Source organism: Anser cygnoides, chromosome 2 (genome assembly GCF_040182565.1).
Source record: "Anser cygnoides isolate HZ-2024a breed goose chromosome 2, Taihu_goose_T2T_genome, whole genome shotgun sequence".
NCBI classification, from domain to species: domain Eukaryota; kingdom Metazoa; phylum Chordata; class Aves; order Anseriformes; family Anatidae; genus Anser; species Anser cygnoides.
Window position 1 is genome coordinate 127681903 of NC_089874.1, and position 25643 is coordinate 127707545.

The window sequence follows — 25643 nt, forward strand, 5'->3', positions numbered from 1 at the left end:
TTGAGGCATCTGGCTAGGACTGCCTGAGAAAGGACACCTGCATGTGTTGAGGAGTGAGAAAGTGGTGGCTTAGTGTTCTCCAGTAGTTTCAGATCTCTCTGATGGTTATCACTTGAGAAAATTGGTATCATCATGGGGCTCAGTAGATCACTCTTTTTTTTTTTTCCCCACTATAGCATCAGCCTTTGTGGTGATAGTGCAAAAAAGCCGGAAGCACTTCATCTTCTCTACACGTCCAGGGCATGTGAGACAGATGTTTGGGACTTCAATTCTGCACCTCAGTGGTGCAGTCCACCTGAGAAAGTGAGGAAGATAATCACCAGACAGGTTATCTGCTCTCCTGAGGAAAAAAACTTCAACGTTTAGAGTGTGTTGGCTTTTTTGCCCCAGTCTGTTTTGAACCCATTAGTTTAGTTAAACTAGATTTGGTAGGGGAGCAAGCTCCTCAACACCACAGAGATGTGATTTTCATGAAAATCAGTGGCTGGTTTTGGAATGAGAGTCCCACACTTGTGTCCCACTGAAGGAAGAGCTGCACTCTGCTCTCAGTAGGCAAGCTTGCAGGCTAGTCTGCATGCACATGATGGTTGAGTAGGGTACATGTGGCAGTCACAGCAACTAGTGCTTCTTGCCTAGGTATCACGGGAGGGTGCTGTATGTGTTCGGAAAGGGATACGAAACGTAGGGAAGTTGTACACACTGAAAGAAACAGGCTTTTTCATTTCAGCTCTCAGAGGAACATCTTGTGAAAACTGTATTTGCTATTTGCCAACAGAAGCATGAGGCAGACTGCTAGGGGATTTCTCAGCATCAGAATACGAATGCCTTTCCCTACTCTGTCCCAGTAAGAACTCTTGCTGCTGCCTCAGCTTGCACTGTGACAGTAGAAGAGTTTTACATTGTGTGGTTTCAATGTCATTCCTTCCCTTTAGGATGTTACAGGTCTAGAAGGACTACTTTGATATCAATCTTGAGCTTGAGCACCTGGGTTTTCTTTCCAGTCACAGACCGAAGAGCTAGCCAGAGAGAAACCTTCAGCTTTCATCAGTGCTCTCAAAATTCAGACGATAGCATCCTGACATATTTCAGTATTCAAGAAAGCATTTCCTCTTGTATGGGGTAGCTATAGACTTCTTACTGATTGACAAGGTTACTGCATTTCTGCTACTCTTTTAACGTGCACATGTTCCAATGCAGACAGGGAAACTTTATATGCTAGGGATTTTAAAGAACCGTGTTTCTATAAAGAAAACCACAACGAAATGTACCTCAGAGGAACTTTCCTGAACCTCTTGTAAAGCATGCTGGTTGTACGGGCTCAGCACACAGACGTGCTTACCTCCGTCCTTGTTCAGAAGAGTGTCACAGCCTGTATTTGTGATTCCCAGTTGCACATCGGTGTGTGTGTAACATACATCTCACGGGAAGGTGTGCAAGGGGAAGCTGCACTGGCTCTTTCGCTGGCGATCAGCACAAAACAACCCAACTGCTGATTCCCTGGCCAGCTTGCCGGGACATTTTTATAATTCTTGCGCTGTGTTGTTGGAGATCTCCAATTAGCCTCCAACCGGAGCTCGCAGCTTGTGTGCGAAACAGGCAGCTGCTGGCACGCAATCTTCCCTGAAGTTGTTTCCTTTCCTTTTTCCTGAGATTTAGCGAAAGGGGGGGAAGGGGTTGGAGTCACATGGATACAAAGCTTTTGATTAATGTCCAAGTCTGTGCTGCGGCGGCGGCTTTCCAACCTCCCAGCTCACAGGGCGAGCTGGGAACCAGTGACCGCTCGCTTCCTCAGGGCCGCGTCCCCTTCCTGACGGGAAAGCGGAGCCCGCTGGGGGGGCTGCTCGCCTCCGGACCTCGGCTGGAGCCGGGTGAGCCGGGGCAGAGGCTGCTCGGCGGCAGGGCATCCCTGCGGCTCCGGGCCCGCTATGTAACCCAGCGGGCTCTTTTGTTGTCCTTGTCCGCAGCGCCGGGCCGCTCACGCCTCAGCGGGGCCGCGGGCAGCGCTCCGCCGCGCCGCGCACCATGACGGAGGAGAGCAGAGGGGAAGGCAAGGGGGAGAGCGGGAAGGACTTGGAGAAGCAGCTTCGCCTCCGCGTCTGCGTCCTCAACGAGCTGCTCAAGACCGAGCGGGACTACGTGGGCACGCTGGAGTTCCTGGTGTCGGTGAGCGGCTCGGCACGGCTCGGCACGGCGCCCCACCGAGCCGGGCTGCGCGGCTGGGGAAGGGGCGCCCTGCCCGGGGAGCCCGCCCGCAGGGTCGTGCTGCAGCGAGGGGCACCCCGCGGGGCTGGGCAGGAGGGGCAGCGGCCCCTCGGGGTGCTGGGGAGGGCGGCAGCCCCTGAAGGGCAGCGGGGTGAGGGTGAGGAGCACTGAGCGGGGCTGGTGTGGGTCATCTCGGGGGGCTGGGGCCACCTGGGAGGCTGGGCTCAGCTGTGGGTGCTGGGGTCGCCTGGGCAGGCTGACCCTGGCCAGAGCTGTGCTGCAGCGGGTGAACCTCCGTCCACACCCCACTGACACTGCGGGTGGGGTTACCTGTGCCAGGTAACGCCCTAATCCCTAATAAGAAAGGCAGGAGTGTGCGCTCTTTGGGAAACCCAGAGGAACAGTTCTTACTTAGCACAGTTGTGCTGTGCTTCGTTTGCTCGAGGTGTCGGTAGCATCGCTCTAGGACCCTGATGAGATAAATACGTCCAGCTCATCTGCTTGATTTTGCTGAGGATCTTTCACAGTAGCCCCCACGTATTTTTCTCTCCTCCCCTGTGCCATTGAAGAGGGGAAATCCTTCAAACTGCAAACTTCCTGCTTTGCTGCTTTGAGATCTGTGAACTTTCTGCTTATTATCATGAAAGAGGAAATTCTCAACTTGGCTGTGACAGGGAGAATAAAAGCACAGACACAGGAGTGAAATAAGATCTACAGAGTATCTTATTTTCTCCATATGTTTATCCTCAGCAGAACCTTGAAAAATGGTAAATGGTCCAATGTGTTTTCTATTTCTAAAAAAATATTTGATGTATACTTGAGAAGGTGGCTGTGCGATTGCCTTTTACTTTGTTCCTATTTAACAATCAAATTTTACTTACTGTAAAAAAAAATCTTAAGGGAATATGCTTCAATATTTCATCTTAAGCCCCACATTTGGTGTATGTCAGATTCTTAGGTCTTTTCAGCAAGTTTAAAGAATTTGTAGTGTCTTTAATTTTGGACCCCACAGTTTCAGACAAAATGGGTACTGATGTTCAAGCAGTAAGTGCTCCTTCTGAAGAGCAGACTCTGTACAGACTTCAAGTTACATGCAAGTAATGAATTCAGTAATTAGTCTTGCAGAATTTGGATCAAGATGATCTAAATAAATCACATGGAGAAAGGGAGGAGCGCTGGAGTTAAATGCCTGGTTCTAGGTCAAATTTTACATATTCATTAATGTTTGTGAACAATGTTCAAGTGATAGCTCAGAGATCTAAACCCTTTGCAGGGAAATGTCGTGCTTTTGAACTGTGCCTTGTCCTTGGTTTGAGGAGACAACTTGGGAGCTTTCCCTTTGCCTGTCTGCTAGGACTGGTGTTGAGAGTGCCTGTGGTGGTGGATTTTACGAGGGGGGTGGCTCTGGACTAGTGCCAGTGTGGAGACCAATCACATTTATTACATATTGGCATTGTGCTCATTCCTGTGGCTACTTCTTGATCTGGAGGCTGCATCTTCTCAGCGTGAGGTTGTCTTAGGGCACAAAGTCTGAGTTTGTTTTGGATGAAAGTGAACTGCAGATTTTTCTCTTGGAGCACATCTGGATGGGGCAACAACGTGGGGTCCCAGCACTGACTTTCTCTGTCCAAACCCTATCCTATTTTGCAGGGTTCCTTGTTAAACTAGAGACAGCCCAAGATGCTGTAATTCCAATACAAGTTAAGTTTGGCTTCCAGGTCTCCTCGACACTGTCAGTGGAGGTCATTTTGGTAGAAATGGGGTTTCCTTTATGTATGGAAAGCTGAAGCCATTTGTAGTCTTTTTAACAGTTTACATGGAGTACATGCAGTTTTCACTGAAGTTTATAGGAACAAACTGTGGTTTCAGGATTAGAGCTTATGTCTTCTGTGGAGTTACAGAATGCCATGTTTCATGATGTATGGTTCCTTTGGAAAGGTACATTAGCATTTGTGAGGACAAGAGCTAACTTTTCACCGGTTTGGACTGAACCTTTCATCTTGTGCTTATGTCCTGTTATGGAAGCAGTTATATTAAGAGACAAAAATTCATGTTTCTTCCATCAGTCATTCTTGTGTAGGACAGGGACAGTACCTAAGTGGGATTTGTGTGGAAGTATAATGTTCATCATATCATACCTAACTCTTTTTTTGAGTACTTTGTGCATCCTGTGAAGTGAATTGATAACATCCCCCACCCCTCTGGCTGAGGCAAAACTAAGTTATCATGATGGGCAGTCTGTAACATAAACAGGTGTGAAAGTGAAGTGCAAGCCTGATCTAACTGAGTGGTGGGAGGAGGAGATCCCTGTTGCTGATGTGATCATGTTGGGGAAATGGTGTTTTACCTGCTACAGGCTGTGGCTGGCTGGAGAATGAGATTATAAGGAGGATGTGACTTTGCTAGTGTGTATCTACATGGGAAATGCTTTGCTGGTTTCCCTGCATGGGAGCCATGCCTATTACGTGTTAGAATTATTTAGGTTCTTCGCTTTATGTTGGAATTAAAGAGCATCTCACCAAGGACAAATTTCTCACTGGTTATTTAAAGTGTTTTTGCTCTCCTGCTCCTCTGTGACTCCTCTTTCTCCAATTATCATCAATGCGGTGAGAAGTGGTTTGTGTATTCTGTCAGGGCTCTACAAGGCTATTAAGTACAAAGCAGAAGATTTAATAGGTTCATTATTTGATTAAATAGATGTACCTGAGTAGTCCTTCCCATGTGAGTTCATTCCCCTCTTCTTGCCTTTACACTGTATAAATTCAGTATATTGTTTTTAATCTGCTTTCATCACAAGTCAGATCTGCGTGGAAAGGTCTGGTTGTGCTAATATTACTCTTTCAGATCTGAATCTTCCAGTAATAAACTATGGTAACACGGTATGTTGAGACATAATACAGAGAAACAATGATTTTGTGCTCATCTCAATGAGGTATGTAAACGTACATGAGGTGGATAAACTTAAGTCCGCCAATAGTCACAGCAATGTCAGAGGGAGTAGGCACAGGGAATTATGAAGAAAGGCTTGAACTTTTCCTTCTAACATTTCATTACAACACTTGGAGGGTCATTTCAATACTAGAGTTTTTGTTCTTGTTAGCATTTAGTGTTTCTTAAAAGAATTAAATCTACTGATAGAAGAACTTGCCTAAGGAACTAAAATATTTCTGAAAATCATATCTACAAATGGAGTTCACTATGAGCTACAACATGAGGTTACTTTTACAAACTTGGTTCTTTACTGGCTAAATTAGCTGTTGGGATTTTTCTGCTGCTGGGCCATACTTCTTGGGTGATCATGTCATCTTACAAGAAAGAAAGCTGTGTTTTCCAGTGGAGTGGAAGCGGTACTTGCAGGGATAGAGGAGAATCTTTTTTCACCAAAATGTTCTTGCTGGAAGGAAGTGAAGGCAACAGTTGGTGAATACTTGCTCTCTCCCCAAAATAATCACGTTATCTAACAGTGTAACTGAATAATTAATATTATGTTGAGTGTTCATGGTAAAAATGCTATTTTTTTTTCTTTTTTTTTTTTCTTTTGTGATTTATCAGTGTATACCTTATTTATTTCATTCTTTCCAGGAAATGAAAAATTGTATATATTTGATGTGCTCTCTGTAAATGTAGTGAAAATTTCCTGTTTTTCTCTAGAAGTAGTAGCATGATTAGCTAGTTAGGATAGAACTGAGTAAACTTTTCCAAGATTCTCATTGGTCTTGTATTTTATGCTGAGAAATACACTTGACTTTTTAATGAATGTCTAATTTTTCTTTTTTAATTAGCTTAATGTTTTCTTGCAAGGGTTCATTTGCTGTATAAATCAGGGTACTCATGTGAACGTACCAGTAGTAAGGAGACCAGTAAAACTGGAGGTAGTTAATAGTAAAGAGTTATTAGATGGTGGCTGGCTTAATTTGTCACTTTCTGACTTGGTTTAAGGCTTTGTTATGTTTGTTCTTCATGCTGATGTTTGGCCAGAAAAGGCAAACCAAGCCACGAAGAGCTTTAGGAGGCAGGTACACTGCAGTGATACAGGCTAGATACAATAGAAGGTTAAAAAAAAAAAAATGTATTTAAGGAAAGAAATTTTATTTTGGAATAGAAATTGGACATGTAATAGATCTGCTGCATTTGGTACTTCAGGGGATAGCTGTGGAAGTAGAGTTTATTTTTATTTGACAGAGATTGTTTTTCTGCTGCAGTTTTGTGTTCTGACAAATTTGACGTTGATGGGAATAGAAGCAGATGTTAGCACTCGCCTGAGCCTTCCAAAACCCCATGGCCGAAGCCGGGGCAAATTGTTAGATCCTGAGGCAGCTGGAAGGAAAAGACAGCCAGTTTATTGTGTAGAATATAGTATGGTTTATAGAGTCTCTTCTGTGAATAAACATACATTTCAGCCGGTTAATTCTCAAATCAAAGTTCAGTTCCATTAGATTCTACTGTACCATCTTCTCCTTTCCACTTTACTAAAGTAAAAAAAAAAAGAAAAAAAAAGGGGGGGGGGGTTAAGTTTGCTGTAAATGCGTGCTCTGTTAAGGCAAGCAGAATCCTTGCTTTTCAATGGGCATAAAGAAATGTTTATAAGGTTTATCGCCCAACCTTCTCAGTGGCTGTGTGAGTCCTCGGGTCCCGTATTTCCCTGCCACCCTGCGCCCTTCCTTTCTTTTGGCTCAGTAGGTATTTCTCTGATTGTTGAGCAGACTAATTAGTTGGACAAGTGATTAATTGAGACTCCAGGTAAACATTAGTCAAATTCAGTGTTTCTACTCCATGTCAGCAATAGATAATTTGTGTCCTAGACTGAAACTCCTCAAATGGTTATGCTGGATGATCCAATTGGGTGTTGGACCTTTTACAGAAGAACCGCTTTTAAATTATCTTTTATGGCTGTAGTCTGATACAACGTGTGTGTCGTTGTGTGTATGTATGAATATATGTTATATAGGTTATTTGTGTTATATATATCTCAATTACAGTAATGATTAGTGACTTCTTAATGGATTGCATAATTACATTTGTAAAAGGGATTTAAATGAATGGAAGGGAAAGGTTTCAGCTGGCTGCATTTTTTGATAAGCTTCTGTGATTTCCTTTCTCTTCAGGAAAAGAAAAGCAACATTCTATGGCAACTTCATCATAAAAAGTCAAAAGGAAGTGCAAACACAATTACCATAGAAAGCCAATATCTTTTCCATTCACTTCCAATTTCTGCTGTTTTTAACTTGCTTAAGCATTACAAGAAAAAAAAAAAGAATATGGTATTCTATTCTTATTTGGCTTGGTTGGCTATATCAATGGCACCACCTGTGGTCTTTATCAGAGTAAGGGTAACTGCTTAAAAGCAGTTTATTTCTTTGTAAACCCCATCCCCAACATCAAATGCTTGCTTTGTAGAGTGTGTTTGCAAGAAAAGATTATTTACATCTCTGCTAGCTGAGCAGAACCTTGTGTAGGCAAAACGGCAAAACCCAGACATTTTTAAGAAAGATTTTCAAGCATGTGTCTTATCTTGTTTGGAAGTGTAGGGAATTATACAGCACTATTGATGGATATTTCATAGTTTTCAATGAATTTCCCCTTACTGCTCTCAGATGTACTTGGACTGTATTTTGAAAAGCTGCTTTTTAAGGAAAAGTGTATATTTATTTATTTTTTAATCTATTCAGTGAAAAATGTAAATACAGAAAAGAGAAATCTTTGTTTCATAGCATTTAATAAACTCTTCTCTTTGTAAGGCTTATTGTAAGATGTAGCATGCTGAAGAGGACATTATTTACACAATAAATATTTATATTTACACGTCTGTATTTATAAATATCATTGTATTTGTAGTGTTCCATTTATTCCTTTGCTTTGCCTTATATCTCAGTCCTGACTCTCCTGGACCATAAATTTCACAAGATTGTAATAATGAGTTACTGATTTAGAAGAAACTATTTGGAGGGACCATCCATCGATACATCCAGACTAAGTTACTATATGCTGCCTAATCCTGTTGAATGGTATCCTGTTTGGGGTGATTTCAAATATTTATGGAGACATATTTTCAAACCTCTTCAGTAGCAATTTTTGTCACCATTTTAAAACAGCAAGTGCTTTGAAACTATGCATTCCAGGGTTAGTATTTTTTGGTAGGGTTAGCATGAAGAACAATTTTGTCAAAGCAGAGGAATTCCAAGTTAGTAACAGTATTACACTATAGGAGGAACTGAGAAGTTCTTCACATTGGAAACCAAAAGGAACTGTATTTTGGCCAAAATAAACAAATCCAAACTGGCTATAGTTGACCTAAGATACAGGTGGGGGCAGCTTGCCAGTCTGTGGAAGGCTGTTAACCATACATATATATATATATATATATATATATCTGTCTGTATGTTAAGTATATGTCCCTATGTTTGGAAAGGAATTGGGCTACCCATGAATGAAGTATAGAGTTGAGCAAGATAATAATTTAAATTAATAATTAGAATAATTTAGGCTCCACCTTTGTATTTAAGTATATTAAACAAATTTGCATACATATGTACTCATGGATATTCTTTTCCAGGATTTATGTTTAACTATTTTTCTGGCTTTACTTTAATTCTAAACTACATTAATATTTGTCCAGTTTTCTGTTTTGGACTGAGCAGGATTGTCCCTGTCTTTGGTGAATAGATGGCGTGCATTGGTGTGGGACCCAAGAGAGTACTCAGGGACAGACTGCTCAGGAGGAATATAAAGCCATGCAGCAATGGAGACAGCAAAGTCTGAACTCAGCTGGTACTGAAATTAGAAGTGTGAAGGGCAGCAGAAAGGACTTTAATGTTTGTTGGTAGGAAAAGGAAGGCTAAGGAAAATGTGTGCCTACTGCTCAGTGGGGAGAGAACTTTGTGAAAAGTGGACACAGAAAAGGCTGAGGTTCTCTGTGGTCTTCCTTCTGGAGTTTTCACTGATAAGGGTTTCCTGTATTCCTCTTGAAGGCCGCTTGCGGATTTTGTGGGAATGTGCCATTGCCTTCAGTAGAAGAAGGCACAGTTACAAAGTACTTGAGGAAAATGGATATACAGAAGTAGGAGACCAGATGGGATGCGTCTGGGGGAGCTGGCCAGTGTTATTGTGCGGCCTTTTTTTCATCTTTGAATCTCATCTTCAGTAATGTCCTGGTTGGCGTGATGGGAAGGCACACTTTCAGCAGTCAGAGGGACCTCAAGAGGCTGGAGTAATGCAATGATAGGAGCATCATGAAGTTCAATGAAAGCAAACGTAGAGCTCCTACACCTGGAGTGGAATAACTCTGTGAACCAGTATAGTCTGGGGGCTAGGAAGCAGCTTTAAAGAAGGGGCTCATGGAGTGCTTGTGCAGAAGAACTTGAGCACAAGTACATCCTTGCAGTGCAGAAAGCAGTCAGCATCCTGGGTTGTTGCAAGGTTGTTACCATCAGGTCAAGTGAAGTGATTCTTTCTCCTGTATTCTGCAGTTATGATACCTTGGTGAGTCCAGTTTTGGTCTCCCTAGTTCCAGAAAGAAATGTGTCTACTGAAGCAAGTCCTGTGGAAGGCCAGCAAGTTGGTGAGGGGCCCGAGGCATACTATCTGTGAAGGGAGGCTGAGAGAATAAGGTTTCTTGTACCTCAGGAAGAGAAGTCGCAGGGAATTTTTATTGCTGTCTGCAGCTCCCTGATGGGAGGATGTGGAGAAGATGGAGCCAAACTCCTCTCAGGGGTGCACAGTGGACAAAGCAGAGGCAATGGGAAATGGGAAATTCCAACCCAATGTGTGGAGAAAAATATATTTTAATGTGAGGATAGTAAAACACAGGAACGGGTTGCCCATAGCCTGCGGAATATCTATATTTTCTTCAAAGCTCAGCTAGGCAAGACTGAGCAACCTGTCCTAGCTGACACTGCTTTGATAAGTGGCTGGGCTACATGACCTCTGGAGATCCCTTCCAACTTACATGAATCCTAAATTTTGGATTTTTTTGGTGTGACAGGGAAAAAGACAGACTGTCTTGAAATTTCAACTCTTCAGGGAAGCAATTTTTTGCTGGTTGGCACCTCTACTTTGTTTCCTTTGTCTGAAATTGCAGTGCAAATGGCCAGGTTACGCTGTTCAGCAAATATTCAAAATCAAAGAAAAATCTCAGATACACAGATAATTTTCCCACTGTATTATATATGTTCAGGGGACAGATAACCTGGCACTCTTGTAATATTTTCTGTTCGGAGATCTCTCAGTGCATTACTGTCATTAATAAATCAAATCTGAGTAGTTGTACAAATGGGAAACTTAGAGACAGAACTTGATTTTGGGTCCCAGAGGAAGTTTGTGGCAGAGCCAGAAATATAATCTGATGTCTTGATTCCCATTTCAGTAGTCTGACTTCAAAACAGTCTTTTCCCTTTATATATAATTGATGGTAGAAGAATGGATGTCTGCTTAAAATGTCTGAGAAACTGCACGGATAACTTCACAAAGTCAGCTTCATTTTGTGCAAGCTTTACTGCTCCTGTAATTCTCTCATAGACTGTTCACAGCTCAAGTTATCCTACTGTAGGGGCAGAACTGAGATATTAGGGGTTGATGCTTATTTTCTCAATAAATAATTCTAGACCCTATGAGACCTCCTGATTCTCCCTTGTGCTTTTGGCATCCCGGCTGCCAAGTCATCTGGCATACATCATGGGCTTTCTGTGGTTTTCAAGTCTCAAGAACATGAGTGTAGTGTGGCAGAATGGGTAGAAGAAGCAGTAGTGGACAGAACAGTAATAAGATGCAGTAATGTGGCTTGCTTTATTTCCATGCCTGTGATGCAGGCCCCCTGACAGACTGATAGTATCTTATCTCTTGCATGCAGCAGAGTAAATAATCCACCCCTTGACCTTCCAAGGGAAGTTTTCTGTGCATTCTCACTTTAAAACGAAATTTGGTTGTAGCTGCTGCGATTTGCACCTGAAGTTTAAATTCATTATATGTATTGATACGTTTGCAATAAAGTTTTGTCTATTACAACAGCCAGAGAAAGTGACCAGTATCAATTGACAAGTGAATTTACATTAAATACAGCTTTTATATATTTTCCCTATGAAATATACTGGTAGTTTCTCAGGCTGTTGAAATGGAATACTTCCTAGTGAGAGGGGTGGATATGTTCCTGCAAGTTGACTCAACAGTCCCAGCCTCCTTATGCCTAAATCAAACAGGATATGAGGAGCATATGATGGAGGTGCATTGGTGGAGTGAGAGTGCTCTTAGACAAGTGTTGGAAAATAACTTGTTGCCCCCCCAGGTAGCCACGTAATTAATATGTTCTAGGTGATCTCAGCAGGAATGTGGTAATGTACTGGGCAGCTGAGTTGCTAGGAGTGCATTGGGTGTCTTCTGTATATTTAAATAGGGGATATTAAGAGCTCCATCAGGGATATAAATCAATATGAATAGTGTGGATTGGGCAAGAGCCATCGGCTGGCAGGCTGAATAGGAAAGGAGAAATAGGCTTTAAACATGGAGAACATCTAGGCCAGGAAGAATTACACATTGGGTTTATGCAGTTAATCCATGTTGTAACTGGCTAGGTGGGAGCTGGACCACTGGAAACTTTCTGCACTTGGGACTTCAGCCTTTTGATAGATACTAAGGATACTTTATTTGCATCGCAAAAAACAGTCAAGAAGATATAACTGGGTAGCAGCTATTCAGAGCCTAAAGGTTGGGCAGGTGTAGCTGGCTGATGGGCAATGACTAGTGTCATACAATCCACAGTCTGAGAAACAGCTCTGAAGGTGACATTTGGAATATACATGTGGCTGTGATCTCCAAGTCCCCAGCTGAAACGGCTGAGGCATAATTTCAAGAACTGTAAGTCAAAAAGTTTAAACTTTTAAAAGAGTTCTCTCAGTTGGGCTAGAATTGTGTTTACAATTGTTATACTTGTTGTAAATGTAAATGTCCAGTTCTATGAAAAGCTTAATTCTTCGCTGTACTAACTTCATGAAGTTGTGCTTTCAGAAAGCCTTCAGTGACCTGTATGTTGGGGCTTGTTCATGAAAAGTTTGCTGGTTAGGCAGCAAAGGGTGAGTTTGGAAGCCAAGTGTCTGTTTTTGAGTATCTTGTAATGGACCCAATCTGGTGAAGTGGATGAGATGACTGTATTTGTGTCCTTGCTACTCCTCACCCCAAATTATGGTAGTTTAAAACATGATGAATGTGTATCCAAAACAAAGCTGTTTTTATACCATTACAAGCTAAAAAATCCATATTGGGAAAAAAACACGATGAAAGTGGTGCAACCCCTGAAATAATTCGTTAGTTTGTATGTTCTTCTAAAAAGGTACCACAGGAATCAGGAACTTCCTATTTTATATTATTGAAATAAGCTGGAAAGTACTAGATACAAAATGGGAGAATGGAAAGTACGATGTCTCTTCTTTGCGTATAATACACTTCCAGGATGTTCTCAGGTTCTTCTGTAAACTTAATTGGCCATGCTTTTACTTCTTAATCCCTACTGTGACATTTTAGAAAGAATTGGGCACTAAAAGCCCAAAGCTATAAAGTTGAAATGATATACTGTATAACCAAGTGATTGATCTCTGGGATGCTATAAATTTGTGTAACAAGACTGGAAAATCACTTCATTTTATTGCTTAGTATGTGCTAAGTTACCTTACCCAAGGAATTTAAGCATATGGTGTATCCAGATGCCTAGAAGAAATAATATGTGATATGATGCTTTGAGATGTCCTTGGGTTCTGTAGCATGAGTGTGGTGAAGGGACTTTGTTTTAAAAGTCACAGAGGCATTTGAGACTTAAACAGATGAGAAAGCAACTGAAGCTCTGTAGTGTACAAGCGGGGCTTTCATTAAAAAGATGCCAAAACTTTACATGGTAGAAGGTAGGGAAGTAGTGGCATATACCTGTAGAGTTGGTCTTTGTCATTTTAAGAGTAACTTGTAAAATGGTCCTCACTGATCAGTGCGTGTTTATTTTTCCGTTGTTTGTGGGAGAGATATATTTGCAGAAGCCACATAAAGTGGGAAGACAGTAAATATGTCCTGTTTCATGAAATGCCTTTGTAAAAATGGCCAACGTAAACTTATAATGATAGCTACTTCCTTCCACTTGTCTGTAGTTTTTTGTTTTTAAAGCTTATACAATACCACTTAAAAATGAACTTGCAGTGTAAGATAAAGACCTAAAATGAGAGGTGTTGGAAGGAATCTGTGAATTAATGTGATACATTTCATAGTAGGTCTATCACAGTAACATTTTTTTGTAATAGTGGTTGGTAGCATTATTTAAGGAGGATGTATTCTTCCCATCTTCAGTCATCAGAGGTTGGGGGCTGTTGGTACTGCAGATTGTGGATGGAAGGCCTGGATGCAAGTGACATAATCTCTGAGTGTGGTAAGTTTTTTTTTTTTTTTTTTACAGTCTAGTTTTTTGACGTCAGTAACTTCTGACTATGATTCCCACAAAATATATATATTCTCTCTCTCTCTTTCTTATTATATATGTATATTCGCTCTCTATAGGTACATTAAAGGAGGCTGTAGCGAGGTGGGGGTTGGTCTCTTCTCCCACGTGCCTGGTGACAGGACGAGGGGGAATGGGCTAAAGTTGTGCCAGGGGAGGTTTAGGTTGGATATTAGGAAAAACTTCTTTACTGAAAGGGTTGTTAGGCATTGGAATGGGCTGCCCAGGGAAGTGGTTGAGTCCATCCCTGGAGGTCTTTAAAAGACGTTTAGATGTAGAGCTTAGTGATATGGTTTAGTGAAGGACTTGTTAGTGTTAGGTCATAGGTTGGACTCGGTGATCTTGGAGGTCTTTTCCAACCTAGACAATCCTGTGATTCTGTGAAAATAATTCCTTTTGCTCATTTTAATTGTCTTGCCTGAAAAATTCACACTGTCAGCATTTATCTTGTTGAAAATCCAAGTGTGATAAATCCTCCCATACTTTTGATCATCTGTCAAAATCCTTTGGGATGAATTTCTTTGGTGTCAGTATCATTGATCTTCACCCTGGTTTTGTTCTTAATCTGTTGCACAACAGTTTTGAAAGGGTAAGAACAAAATAGCCAAATGTGTGTAATAGATGATCAAGGTACTGAATTATCATTTGTCATGGACCGAAACATGTCGAAGAATTCTAATTATCCTTTTTTTTTTTCAAAGTGTAGTTAGCACCTTACTTAGGCCCTGCTTTCCTCTCTTTATTTATGTTAAAGTATCAAAAGCAGTATTTTTAGAGATTGGGGATGATGCTTGAGGTATGAGCTGTAACAGCCGTTTACTCTTTCTCACCATTCTGGTTTGCAGTGTGAAACTGTATATGGGGAAAAGATGGTGTAAGAAGGCTCAGTAGAGGACAGAGGCAGCCAGTGACAGTAAGAAAAATGAAAAAAAAAAAAGAAAACCACCATCAAAACAAGTCAAGTATGTGATGAGATTTCCTCATAACGTAGTATTTGTGTTAGTAGAACAGATGTGGCTGTCTTTTGCAGTGTTGAAATAGGTGCCACTCATGGTTCCATGAATTACCTGTGTTGCTGGATGGTTAAAGTGAGCGTGGCTAGCAGTAATGCAGAAATGCAGTTGTTTGGACATCTTCATATGTTGTCAGCCTGAGGTGTGAAAATATTATCTTTGCATTTGGTTGTAGTGTGTTTATTTTCATTTATTTTATGTTGAAATATGGAGTTTCAATAATTATCAAGAGATAATTGAGCATTTTGTAATTAAAGGGGGGTGAAGTGTGAGCTGTCTTTAGATAATCTCAAGTTGACAAGTAAAAGGTGTTTTCAAGATGATGTGACTGATTTAACAGTTTGGAAGTTACAATTTGTATATTTCTTCCCAATGCTGAAAATAGTTCCTATAAATATCCATAGAAGGGTTGCATCTGCTGTTTTCTTTAAGTAGAATGATTCTTTTTCTAATGAGAAGTTGATTTTATAGTTCAGTTGTACAATAAAACGGGTAACTACCGCTAAAAATAATACTGGAATTAATGAATGGAAATTACAGAATGAATTGGATGTGATTACCACATTTAAATGCATTGTAATACACCTAGAAATGTTCTTTATGGGGACAGAAGAAGGAGAGTGAAGTCCTGATAGGGATAACTTTATTTTTCGTTTACTTTAAGGTTATTCCTCATTCATTTATCTCTTTGACACTGCGTGAGATCCTGTTTATTAAGAATAATGCCTGGAAGTTGGCAGTTATATTCTGTATGAGTGTGTTAATTTCTTCCCATATGCTGTGAGGTTGCCCTCACAGGAAATAAAGGGACTTTTTCCCATGTTTAGTTATTCCAAACTGTTACAATAGTCAGACCGGACAGAAACAAAGGGAAGGAAAGTTTCCTGTTTTCTGGCTGTGCAGATATTGAAGAGTTCTTCAGTCCCGTGGAAGGTAAAGCTTTCTTCATTTTGAGGATGAGTGCAAAAAGAACTGTTTTTTTGTTAGTGTGTGAAGTTGCTGTGCTCTCTGTCAAAAAGCAGTGGTTCACTTTCTTAAATGTTTTACAGGCAATTTACTGCCCATTCTACCCACCCTGTTTACATTTCAGCATTTATTTGCAATTCGAAATAGTAAATTTCAGAAGGGAAAGCTTAAAGTTCCCTTTTTATAAATGCTCGAATAGATTGTGCTGTGGTTAAAATGCTTTTGCATAGTTGATGAAATAGTTATATTAAATAATCTTCATGCTTGTGTGACTGTGACTACTATGAGCATGACTGACATCCTCAAAAGGGAAGCAGAGAAGAATAGGAATATAGGAAGCTTGGAATCTTTTCAGAATAGTTTGAACTGAAAAAAAAAAGCCCTGTTACTGTATTTTTGGTGCGCTATGCCAGGACAAAAATCATAAAGCTAGCAAATCAGTGACATGGCAAATACAACAAAGAAAGTTTCATGTGAAAGTGAGGATGAAGCACTGATACTGCTGTGTTTTTCCATAGGTACTGAAAGACAAATGATCTGATTATGATCTGATTAGAGCAGTGCAAAAGCCCTTGAAGTCAAGATTCAGCCTGATGAGTTTATAAGAGATTGCTTATCCTTAAATTTCCTATATGAATATTATGAAACACTCCTGTAAGTTCGTATAAATGACCTTCAACCATGATTAAAGGTTTTTCTTTCCAGTTGGAATACATGAAAGAAAAGTTTGACAGGAGCTGTAATACCGGTACAATTTATCATTTTGTTTAATAGACCAAGTGAAGAAACTTTTCTAAGTTAAAAACATTTAAAAGTACAATTCTATTTCATAGTAGTTTATAACCTGCTACAATATCAATTTTTATGTCAATAAGTTGACTAGTTAGTATTCAATCTTTGCAAATTCTTAACTTAGATTTTATAATGCAGTTGTCAAATTAGGATGTGTACAATCCAGTGAAATATAAGTTGTCCAAATTCATTTGTAGGACACTTCTTCAGTGAGATGTGTTTTCGGTAGTAGAATCCCTTCAGACACTTTCTTGGGTCTGAGTCAAAATTTTCAGGTGTATCATTAAAAACGAATCATCTTTCATCTTCTGAAGCTTCTCCAGTTCTCTGTCAAACCTATTTTATATACAAATGCCACTTTACAACAGCTATCAATGGTGGTGTTACATAAAATACATAAAATTTTCCTGCCTGACATTTAAGCTGATTTTATGTAGGTTATTTTACAGGATGCGTGAGCTAGCGTTGTTTCTCCTGGCAACTGCTATATCATGAAAAATGAGGTTAATTTGTGCATCTTGTGAAAAATGTGTGCTGGAAATATACTGGATTAATTAGTTTTCATCTGTATTACAACAACCTTGAGTGCTGAAAACAAGGAATTTTTGCACTTGTAACTTTTACTAATAAATGAATAACTAGACTTGGACAAAATGGTATTACAATATAAAAAATAAAATATGATAGCCACTGCTAATACTATGCATTTTCATATTATGCATCTTCGTACTGAAAAAAAATTGCCATGCCTACTTGTCAACTGTAATTTGACTTTTGACTACAAGAATTTTTGGGTGTAAAACAGGATTTGGGGAAAATTTTATTATGTATCTAGACCATTCTTTGTATACAGTATTGCACATTTGTCTTAATGTCCAATAAAGGCCATAATGGTTACTCCATTCTGCTTCCTCTTCCTTTGCAGGCACCAAATAGGTCTGGACTAATACAGTGCATCAGCTTCTGACTAACCCCTTTAATTCTAAACCTTTTAATTTTACACAGTAAACTTATCTCCCGTGCTGGCTAGTAGTAATGGAATGAAACATTCGTTGTAGTTACTCCATGAACTTCCAAAAGGAATTTACCAGTATATCACAGCACTTGACCCTTTATTCTTCCATCTATTCAAATTTTGTTATTTTTCTCTTGCAGAAGATGGTGTTGTTCTTAACAGATAACTGGACTTCAGAGATAGGTGCATTGAGTTTTATTTACCTATTTATCTTTTGGAAGAGACAATGCTGTTTTTGATAGACTTAACCGAAAGGTGCACCGCTCAGTGGCAGTAGGGCAGCAGTATGGATGAGGAGCAAATATTTGCATATCAAGCATTCCTATTGCAATATGAAGTCTCTTAGAGTGAAAAAATTGGGATTTTTTTATTTCTGGTTAATGAAAAATGTAAATGCATGACAAACTTGCCACATGCAACCAAATTTTAAACCTAATTCACTTCTAGGGTTTTGAGAGAAAATGAAGTATAACTGTTGCAGAGACAATCTTAGAATATTTTTCATCTCTAAAAAGCCTCTGCTAGTACAATAAAAACCAAGATTATAGGGAACTACTGTCTTCCTGAATTTTCACAGAGATGTCTAACATGACGTGACTAAACTTAAGGTATTAAATTCTTAGCAGGGAATTTCTCAAGTGGAGATTTTTATTTGGCCTTCCCTAGTGTGGAGATCATTCCGATTTTCTCTGCCTAGGAAAAAATAGAAATGTGAAAGAATGGAAAAATGGGAAGCAGGAAGCAAACATGCATGCAGGTGATGGGACAGTGCCAGAAATCCATCTCCTCATGTAACGGGATCTTTTTTTTTTAATGGGTCTGCACATCTGGCTCAGGAGCAGCTTTGTTGGCGCTGTTGCTTCTACATCTTGAGGGCAAAAGTCCTTTCAGTTGTACTTAGTATGTTTGAGTCTTCCTATGTATCTTGTGCTGCTCTCCTAAAGATCAGAATATTTCAGGTTCTTACCAAAACATGTTGATCCTGGTTTCATCTTACAGTATTGCTGATTTGAAATAATAATGATCTCGAGTAAGAGCATATTTTTATTTACACAGCATAAGAGTGAAAAAATAGAGTGCATATAGAATCAACAATCTTGCTTTTTTGGTATTAGAGAAATGTCTGGATAGACACACCTGTTTGTATTGCACAGGAAAACAAAAACTTAATTTCAATAACCCCCTTTTTATCCCAAAATATTATGTGGGTTGGAAAGCTATGATGATTCATGATCAGAACTCACATACGAATATAGTTTATCACTTTTTAAGTGTTACAGAAACATACCACTAAATCAAATTTTAAGTCTTTCATTTTATCCCTTGAAGTTGTATATTTTATAATGCTGCTGGTTTTTATTCCTCTGACCTGCTATAAGTGATTGGTGTGCCTGTCAGGGTTTGCACGGGCTGCGTACAGCTACAGAGAAGAAGCTAGTAGCCCATGTGAATCTGCTATTTTCTAGGTGATGATTAATATCATAGTAAAAATGGATAATTAACATAAAGTATTGCATAGCCCGAGGCTATGCCGAGGCTAAGACAAAGACCCAAGGAACCAGCTTGCTGGTTAATTTTCAGATTCTCTTCAGGTCCCCAGTGCTTCTGAAAATGAAAGCAGTTCATCTGACAGCACTCGTGCTACTTCTGGCTACTCACATGGGGACAGGACTTTTGCAGAACATTTCATCTGAAGCTTTGTGTGTAATTACACTAGATAATTTTCCTTTTTTTTTTTTTTTTTTAATGCTATTTTAATAACTACCGTTCAGCACTTTGTCGTCTGGCCTCGGGGAGATAGATACTGCTGCTCTTGCCCCACAGAGGCTTAGTTTTTTTTAATTAAAAAGTCTGTGTCCAGTTTTTCCCTTAATGAGAAATAATGGCCTCAGTGATCAGTACTCTGATTCTGCAAGGCTGAAGATAAGTTTAGATTGCTCCTAATTTTCTGTAAGCAAACTTCTGCACAATAAACTTCTGAATTTGTATGCTCATACTTAGGAATGTCCCGTTGACTGGAAATCCCAGGAAAATAGTTACCTTAGATTTTGGGTTGGAGAAGGGTAACAGGCTGCTGATCCCAACCTGTTTAATATCAGTTTTATCTCCAGGTTCTTTTCAGATAGAGGTTGACAAGGCAACGCTAAATCAGAATAATAAGAGTTACGTTTGTGTGATCTGTGTATATGCAGATATTAATATACATGAACAGATCTGTCTTAACCTGAGACATCTACTAGAGGGGCCTATTTTAGGAGCTGTTTACCCAGGTGGCTAATGGGGGAAGACAAATTGCCTCAAAGACAAATTCAGAGCACCTTGAGGTGCATTTTGAGCACTTCAGAGGCTTTCTGTCTCTTTTTTCGTTCAGTTACCATACTAAGTTAAATACCCTTCCTAATGCTGACCAACAGATTTTTCCTTTATATGATCTATTTTTCTTTATTGGTATTACTTCAGCAGCCAAGATTTCCATCAGATTTGTCTATAATTTTTTCATACTTCTACTTCCCTTGAAAATTGTTCTTATGCTTAAGAATTCATTTATTCATATTCATTTTTTTTCTTTCATTCTTAGTGTCTCTAGTATGGATAAAAGATGACAGTTTTTATCACCTCTCTTTGGTAACCACAAAAGTGAATTCATTAAGTGGGAATGAATAAAATACTTAAGTTTCCAGAAGAATATTTAATGTCTGTGGTTGCAAAGGCTTTCACAGGAGCTACCGTACGTCCTTCTAGCTCAAACAAGGACTAAGAAGTTAACATTATCCTGGAACTCTAGTGTTATAATGGAAGTGCTTTGTCTTAGATTAAATAAATATTTACTTTGAAAGTCCAAATTTACATTAGCCAAAAAGACTGTTAATGTGTATTGTAGATTGTGTATTCTGATAATAATGAGGAAGTGTTCTCAAAATGCCACAGTGAGAAATTCTGAGATTTGCGTCTTATTCCTGGTACATTCAGGCTTTGATCATTTCCAACGATGAGAGCTCAAACCATGCTGTTCCTGTCAGTGGTGCCACTTCTTGCTGTGGGTAGGTATTCTGATGACTGGCATCTGACGTTTCTGCTGTATGAACCATAGGAAGAACCAGAGAAAGAGGCTGGTGAATGATGTGGCAGCTGCCAGTGCTGCCGGTAACAAGTTGCAAAAGAAGAGACTTGAATGTCTAGGATTTCATTTTCTTAGCTTGAGCATTATGATTATGGGTAACGTTAAGTTTGAAGGTGTATATATGTACTATGGAAGTTTTCTACTATTTCCTGGATTTGCTTAGGGAAATAGCAGGAAGAGTGAATTTAGCTGTCTCCTGCTGATGTGTCTGAAATATTCAATCTGTAGCTACCTCTAAGGTAGATTGGCTTGCCATAGTGCAAGAAAATATGAATGCGAAAATCTGATCTGCCATCCTGTTGAGCAGGATAACTAGTTTGAGAGAACCTAACTGTTGATACTGCTAGGGAAAAGAGCAGCAGGCTTTGGAAACCTGACTGAGATGCTGTCGACAACAGAAAAAGAAGGGGGCTGGTTAATTTGAAGGTACTATAGAGAAAACAGTTGGGGAAATAGAAAACAGAGTTCTTCAGGTGTTCATAGTTTAAACACAAACCTGTGCCGTGTGCTCCATGTTAGCAAAAGGTAGCTAGATAATGCTTTAATAATTTTAAATAAATGACTCTCATTTGAAACCTCATGACATAGTATTTAAAGTTTTTAAAGTGAAAAGAGGTATTTAAAGATTTATACTTTATTAATTTATACTAGAAAGAAAACATGATAATGGTGACTTTGTACAGCACACTGAGTGGTAACTTCATTCTGCGTGTTTTTAAGCACTCTGCACAAATGAGGAGTTTATCTTTGTAGTTTCATGGCCAGCTCGGTAAAGCACACAACATTTGCTTTTAATAAACAGATTAAATGCAAGAATCGAGTTCTGTATGTGTCTGGTCAGGAAACTGGCACCTTCATGTTTCATAAGACTTTATTAAACTTGAGGAGAGGGAGGCAAAGTCGTGGGGTTATTTTCCTAACGTCGGAGACATTTTCATGTTGAGTGCAAATGCAGTCAGTTCGACCAAGTGAAAAGCTTGGAAGCGCTCGGTGGAGGCTTGCTGGAAGCCTGTGCCGTCGCTGCCCATAGTCTCCGTTTGCACTCGGTGTTCTTGGCACCCTGCACACCGCTGCGCTGATCCCACTGTTTGTCTGCCATCTCTGGACAGCCGCGGAGCCTATTCCAGCCCACAGCCACCGGCCTCAGTGGGATTTTCCCAGCAGTTATGTCTCTGACAGCCTGGACCCCTCTGGTACCAAACCTTAAAGCTGGGTTGAGAAAGGCTTTGTCCTGTACTTTCAGTGCCACTTTTCCTACTCTCCAGAATGTGGGGTAGAGGAGAGGGATGCATCGTGCTGGCTCAGAGGGGTGATTAACTGCTTGGATGAAGCATTGTCAGGAGGAATAAACAGCATAAAGCAGACAGGTGATTTAGAGCAGGCTGGCTGGAGTGTGTGTTGATAAATGCAGAGTCAGGGAGAAGTGTGAGAGCAGAAATCATCAGAATTGGGAGACTGGGGTGGGTGATGGGTGTGGAAGCAGCGAGCAAGGGCAGGGGGATAGGTGGGAAATGCCAATAAACTGCAAGCAGAAATCGGTATGTCAGAACACTTGAGCACACTCTGCTTAAAAAACTCAGACTGAAATTATGGTTTCCTGGGTTTTTTGCTCCTTGGCTATTTGGAAATAGTCGTGAAACACCAGGCAAGTGCAATTTCTCGCTCTGGTAAACTCTGAGGACTACTTTATCTACTATTATTACCAGTTAGTAGAGATTTCTGCTCCGAATGTGAAGACTAATGACTTATGCAGAGGAGAGTATTGGTTTACATGGCAGAATGTATGTTTTCCAGTTTAAAAAAAGATCTTAGAGCAGTTACTAGAAGTTAGCATACTTCTCTGCTCATGTAAAGCGAGTTGGACAGAGGCAGCAGAGCAAGAGCAGCCTGTGTTGCAATGCCAGTTGCTGGTTTCTGCTGAAGTTGTGCTAACTCTGCTGCTCTTCCTCTTAGTTATTGTTATTCTCATCTTAGGAACAACTTTTTGTCTTCCCAGCATCTACTTGGTATTGTAGATAAAGACATAGCCTGTGTAACAGTGTTGTGACACTGGAGGCAACGAGGCCAGTCCTGCTCTCTCCTGTCAGCTGGCTGCGATGCTAATCCTCAGTCTGCCTCCTGCCACGACCAGTCCAGTTTTTGCAGCAAGCAGGGAACAGCTGTTTTATTGAGGATCTGTCCTGTGACGAGGAATGGGAGAGATCACAGTAAAAGTCCATTGCTTTTACAGTGCATCCTCTGATGTGAAACCTTCCTCTAAATACAGCTTTGAGTCCTGTATCTCAGCTTTTGACAAAGTACCTCACCCTTGCTCTCCCAGTTTGCTGTCCCATCCTTGGCTATGAGACAAAGAGCTACCTGGCTGGATGGAGAGAGGCAACTGGGGAAGCTGCCTCTGGACTCGTACTGGCCCAGTGCTTGGAAGAGGTTTCTGGCATGTTGTGGAGAGCAGTAACCTTCCTTGTACCAGAAGCCAGAACATTTCTTGACATTTTGGATTTATCTTGTATAATATAAATCTTTGGATTTATATTGTTGTGGTCTTCATATGTTACTGTTCAGGTAGCGTGGGGTTACTTGGTTCCACTAGAGTAAACTTTCTTAGGAAACTGGGATGCTTTTTTGAGTAGTTGAGCAAAGTAGTTTTTTATTGAAAAAGACAAAAGCTCAGGGATTTAGTGTTATTAAATGAAAGTATAACTGCATAATTTCTTTGGGTAGATACATAAAAAGAACTGTTCTGAAACAGGAAAACTTGGATGTTATACCAAGTAGTTTCTGAAAACTGAAGTGATAAACTTGAATTGCATGCTAGCAAGTTTAGTTAAATCCATGTTTTAAATAAGAGAAAATAATTAATATAGTATTCTGTGCAACATGGAGGCATTTTATAGTCGTACTGCTTTGAGTATGTCTATTTAAAATTGTTTTGAGGAGTCCCTTATTGAATTTGAGCATACCTAAAGACTATAGGAGAGCTAAGCAAATACATATCTGAAACAGACGTTGTGTTTGCTCTTTGAATTTTTTAATAGCCTCTTCTTGGAGCCTGGCTTGGCTCTTAAGTTAATTAAGCAAATTTCATGACATCAGCTGGTTCTTTTTCCAGATCCAGCAGAATCTTGTATCTAAAATGTAGCCGGTTATGAACTTGGTTGTTTAAGTAGGGACTACATCTATCGCTAATTTTGAAACAAATGTAAATGCCATTAGCCTAAATAGATTTTGTAGCACATTGTATCATCTGAACACTCAGATGGCTGTAGTGTTTTAATCAGAAACACGTGGTAGTTCTTACAGGTGAAGAGAAAAATAATGACTTTGCTGGTAGAGTAATTGTACAGTAATAAAAGTTTCTTGTTTGGTTGGTTTTTCTCCTCAATCAGTATGTCCTGGTACAAAGCAAAGGAAAACCTGTATGGGCAGCAGGGTACAGAGTCTCTGGGGTCAGCAGTAACTTAGGAAAAGTATGCAGCAAGGTCAAAGATCAGTTTAGGGGCCTATTTATCAAGTGAATGAGCCACAGGGGCTGCCTTGCCATTGGTTCACAAGTTGATTTAGAAAACAGGAGTGAAAGCAGCAGGATGGAAAGCACAGCTGAGATCTCTCAAGCGAGCGCATTGATCGCACTGAATGCCTTTCTGGGTCATGTTCGTTTCACGAGCAAACAGTTGATTCCCCAGTCTCCGTCGCAAAGGAAATGGTGATGGCCCCGGCCGGGGGGTGGAGGAGACACGGGGGAGGAGGGCATGTGGCTCATGCCGCTTCATTCACAAGCACAAGGATGGCACCGGGCCCAGACTCTTCATAGAAGTCCTGCACAGCAGCTTTCAGTCGAAATTCATGCTGCTGATGAGATGCAAAAGTTTCTTTTCATTCATAGCAGCCAATTCGTTCCAGTGAGCAGCGAAACATAACATAAAGTATAGAAAACACGTCGAGCGGTTGCCAATTTCTAGGCAGATTAAAACTTTTTTTTTTTTCTGTAGCTGAAGTATGCTTACCATGTAGATTTCCCTAATCATGACTTGTTTTCAAAGTTAGACACAATAGCATAGTGAGCTCTAGTAAGCAGTTGGTATACTTTGAAACTTTGCTGCCTAGCTAATTAATGGGATTTCAGTTTGGAGGATGGGCGGCGATGCTTGTGTTGTTGTCCTTGTTTTTGTAGAGACAAAAACTCCATGGAGCATTCCGAATAAAGCTGTAATGATTGGTCTGATTGTAATCAGCTTGTGTTGTTTTTGACCTTGAAAACTATCCATACCTGTTTTCACATGTAACATTTTTGTGTATCTCTAATTAGAATTGTATAATTTTTAATTTGTGGTTTTTTTTTTTTTTCCAAGTCATGTTAATGGATGAAAACTGCTAATTGGAACACAAAACTGTTTCCTGTAAGGAACAAATGCTGTGGGGAGTTGAAAAATATTGCAAGAATCAGTACTACTTACTAGCTACTAAGGCTCTGAAGATGAAAGTAGTCAGCATGACTTAGAAAATAAATCTGCTTACCAGATCTTGAAATATGTGGAGCAAATCATCTTCTCTGGTAATTTAACACTTGGGATAGGGTTGAATAGGTCTGCAGCGCGATAAATGTGAGCAGAATTTTTCCCTATTGTTACTCAAATGCCTGAGTAACAGGCATTCTTTAGAGACTCTGTCTTTTTCTAGTCCTGTGGCTTGTTTAGCGTGGTCAGTGTGATGTATACGGTCAGGTTTTGGGTTAGTTTAGGTCTTAGCTGTTTTGTAAAATGAAATTACACAATTTAGAGTAGATACATTTTTGCGTATGGAACGAGCCTAGACCACAGTTTCAAGAGTATTTCTGTCCTGGCTGGTAGGTGAAGGTCCTAAAAGTTCTTCCAAACAGCACAGTCAGAAACATTCAAGTAATGCTACAGCTATGAGTTCGGTGCATAAGAAAAAAATTAAGTATTTCAAGGAATTAAAGATGATGATGAATCAGAATAAAAGATCTTAGTGATCTAAATTCATAGGATGAGCTGGGTACTGTGGTGCCCAATCGTACTAGGTCTGACCAGAACAAAAGGGCGTTTGTTTGTT

At 40.1% G+C, this 25643-nt stretch overlaps 1 protein-coding gene across 3 annotated transcripts in view; it reads left to right on the plus strand.

Moving 5' to 3' along the window:
- Positions 1-1602: 1602 nt before the first annotated feature.
- Positions 1603-25643, plus strand: part of PREX2 (phosphatidylinositol-3,4,5-trisphosphate dependent Rac exchange factor 2) — a 176295-nt gene continuing 152254 nt past the window's right edge. For 2 of the 3 annotated variants that reach the window (XR_007168405.2, XM_048077004.2), the window contains exon 1: positions 1603-2163. Coding sequence is in view for 2 of the 3 variants with exons in the window: in XM_048077004.2 (XP_047932961.1) it covers positions 2023-2163 (141 nt within the window). In the remaining variant the exon portion in view is untranslated. The remainder of the gene's footprint in view (positions 2164-25643) is intronic. The other variant, XM_048077003.2, reaches the window with a different exon arrangement.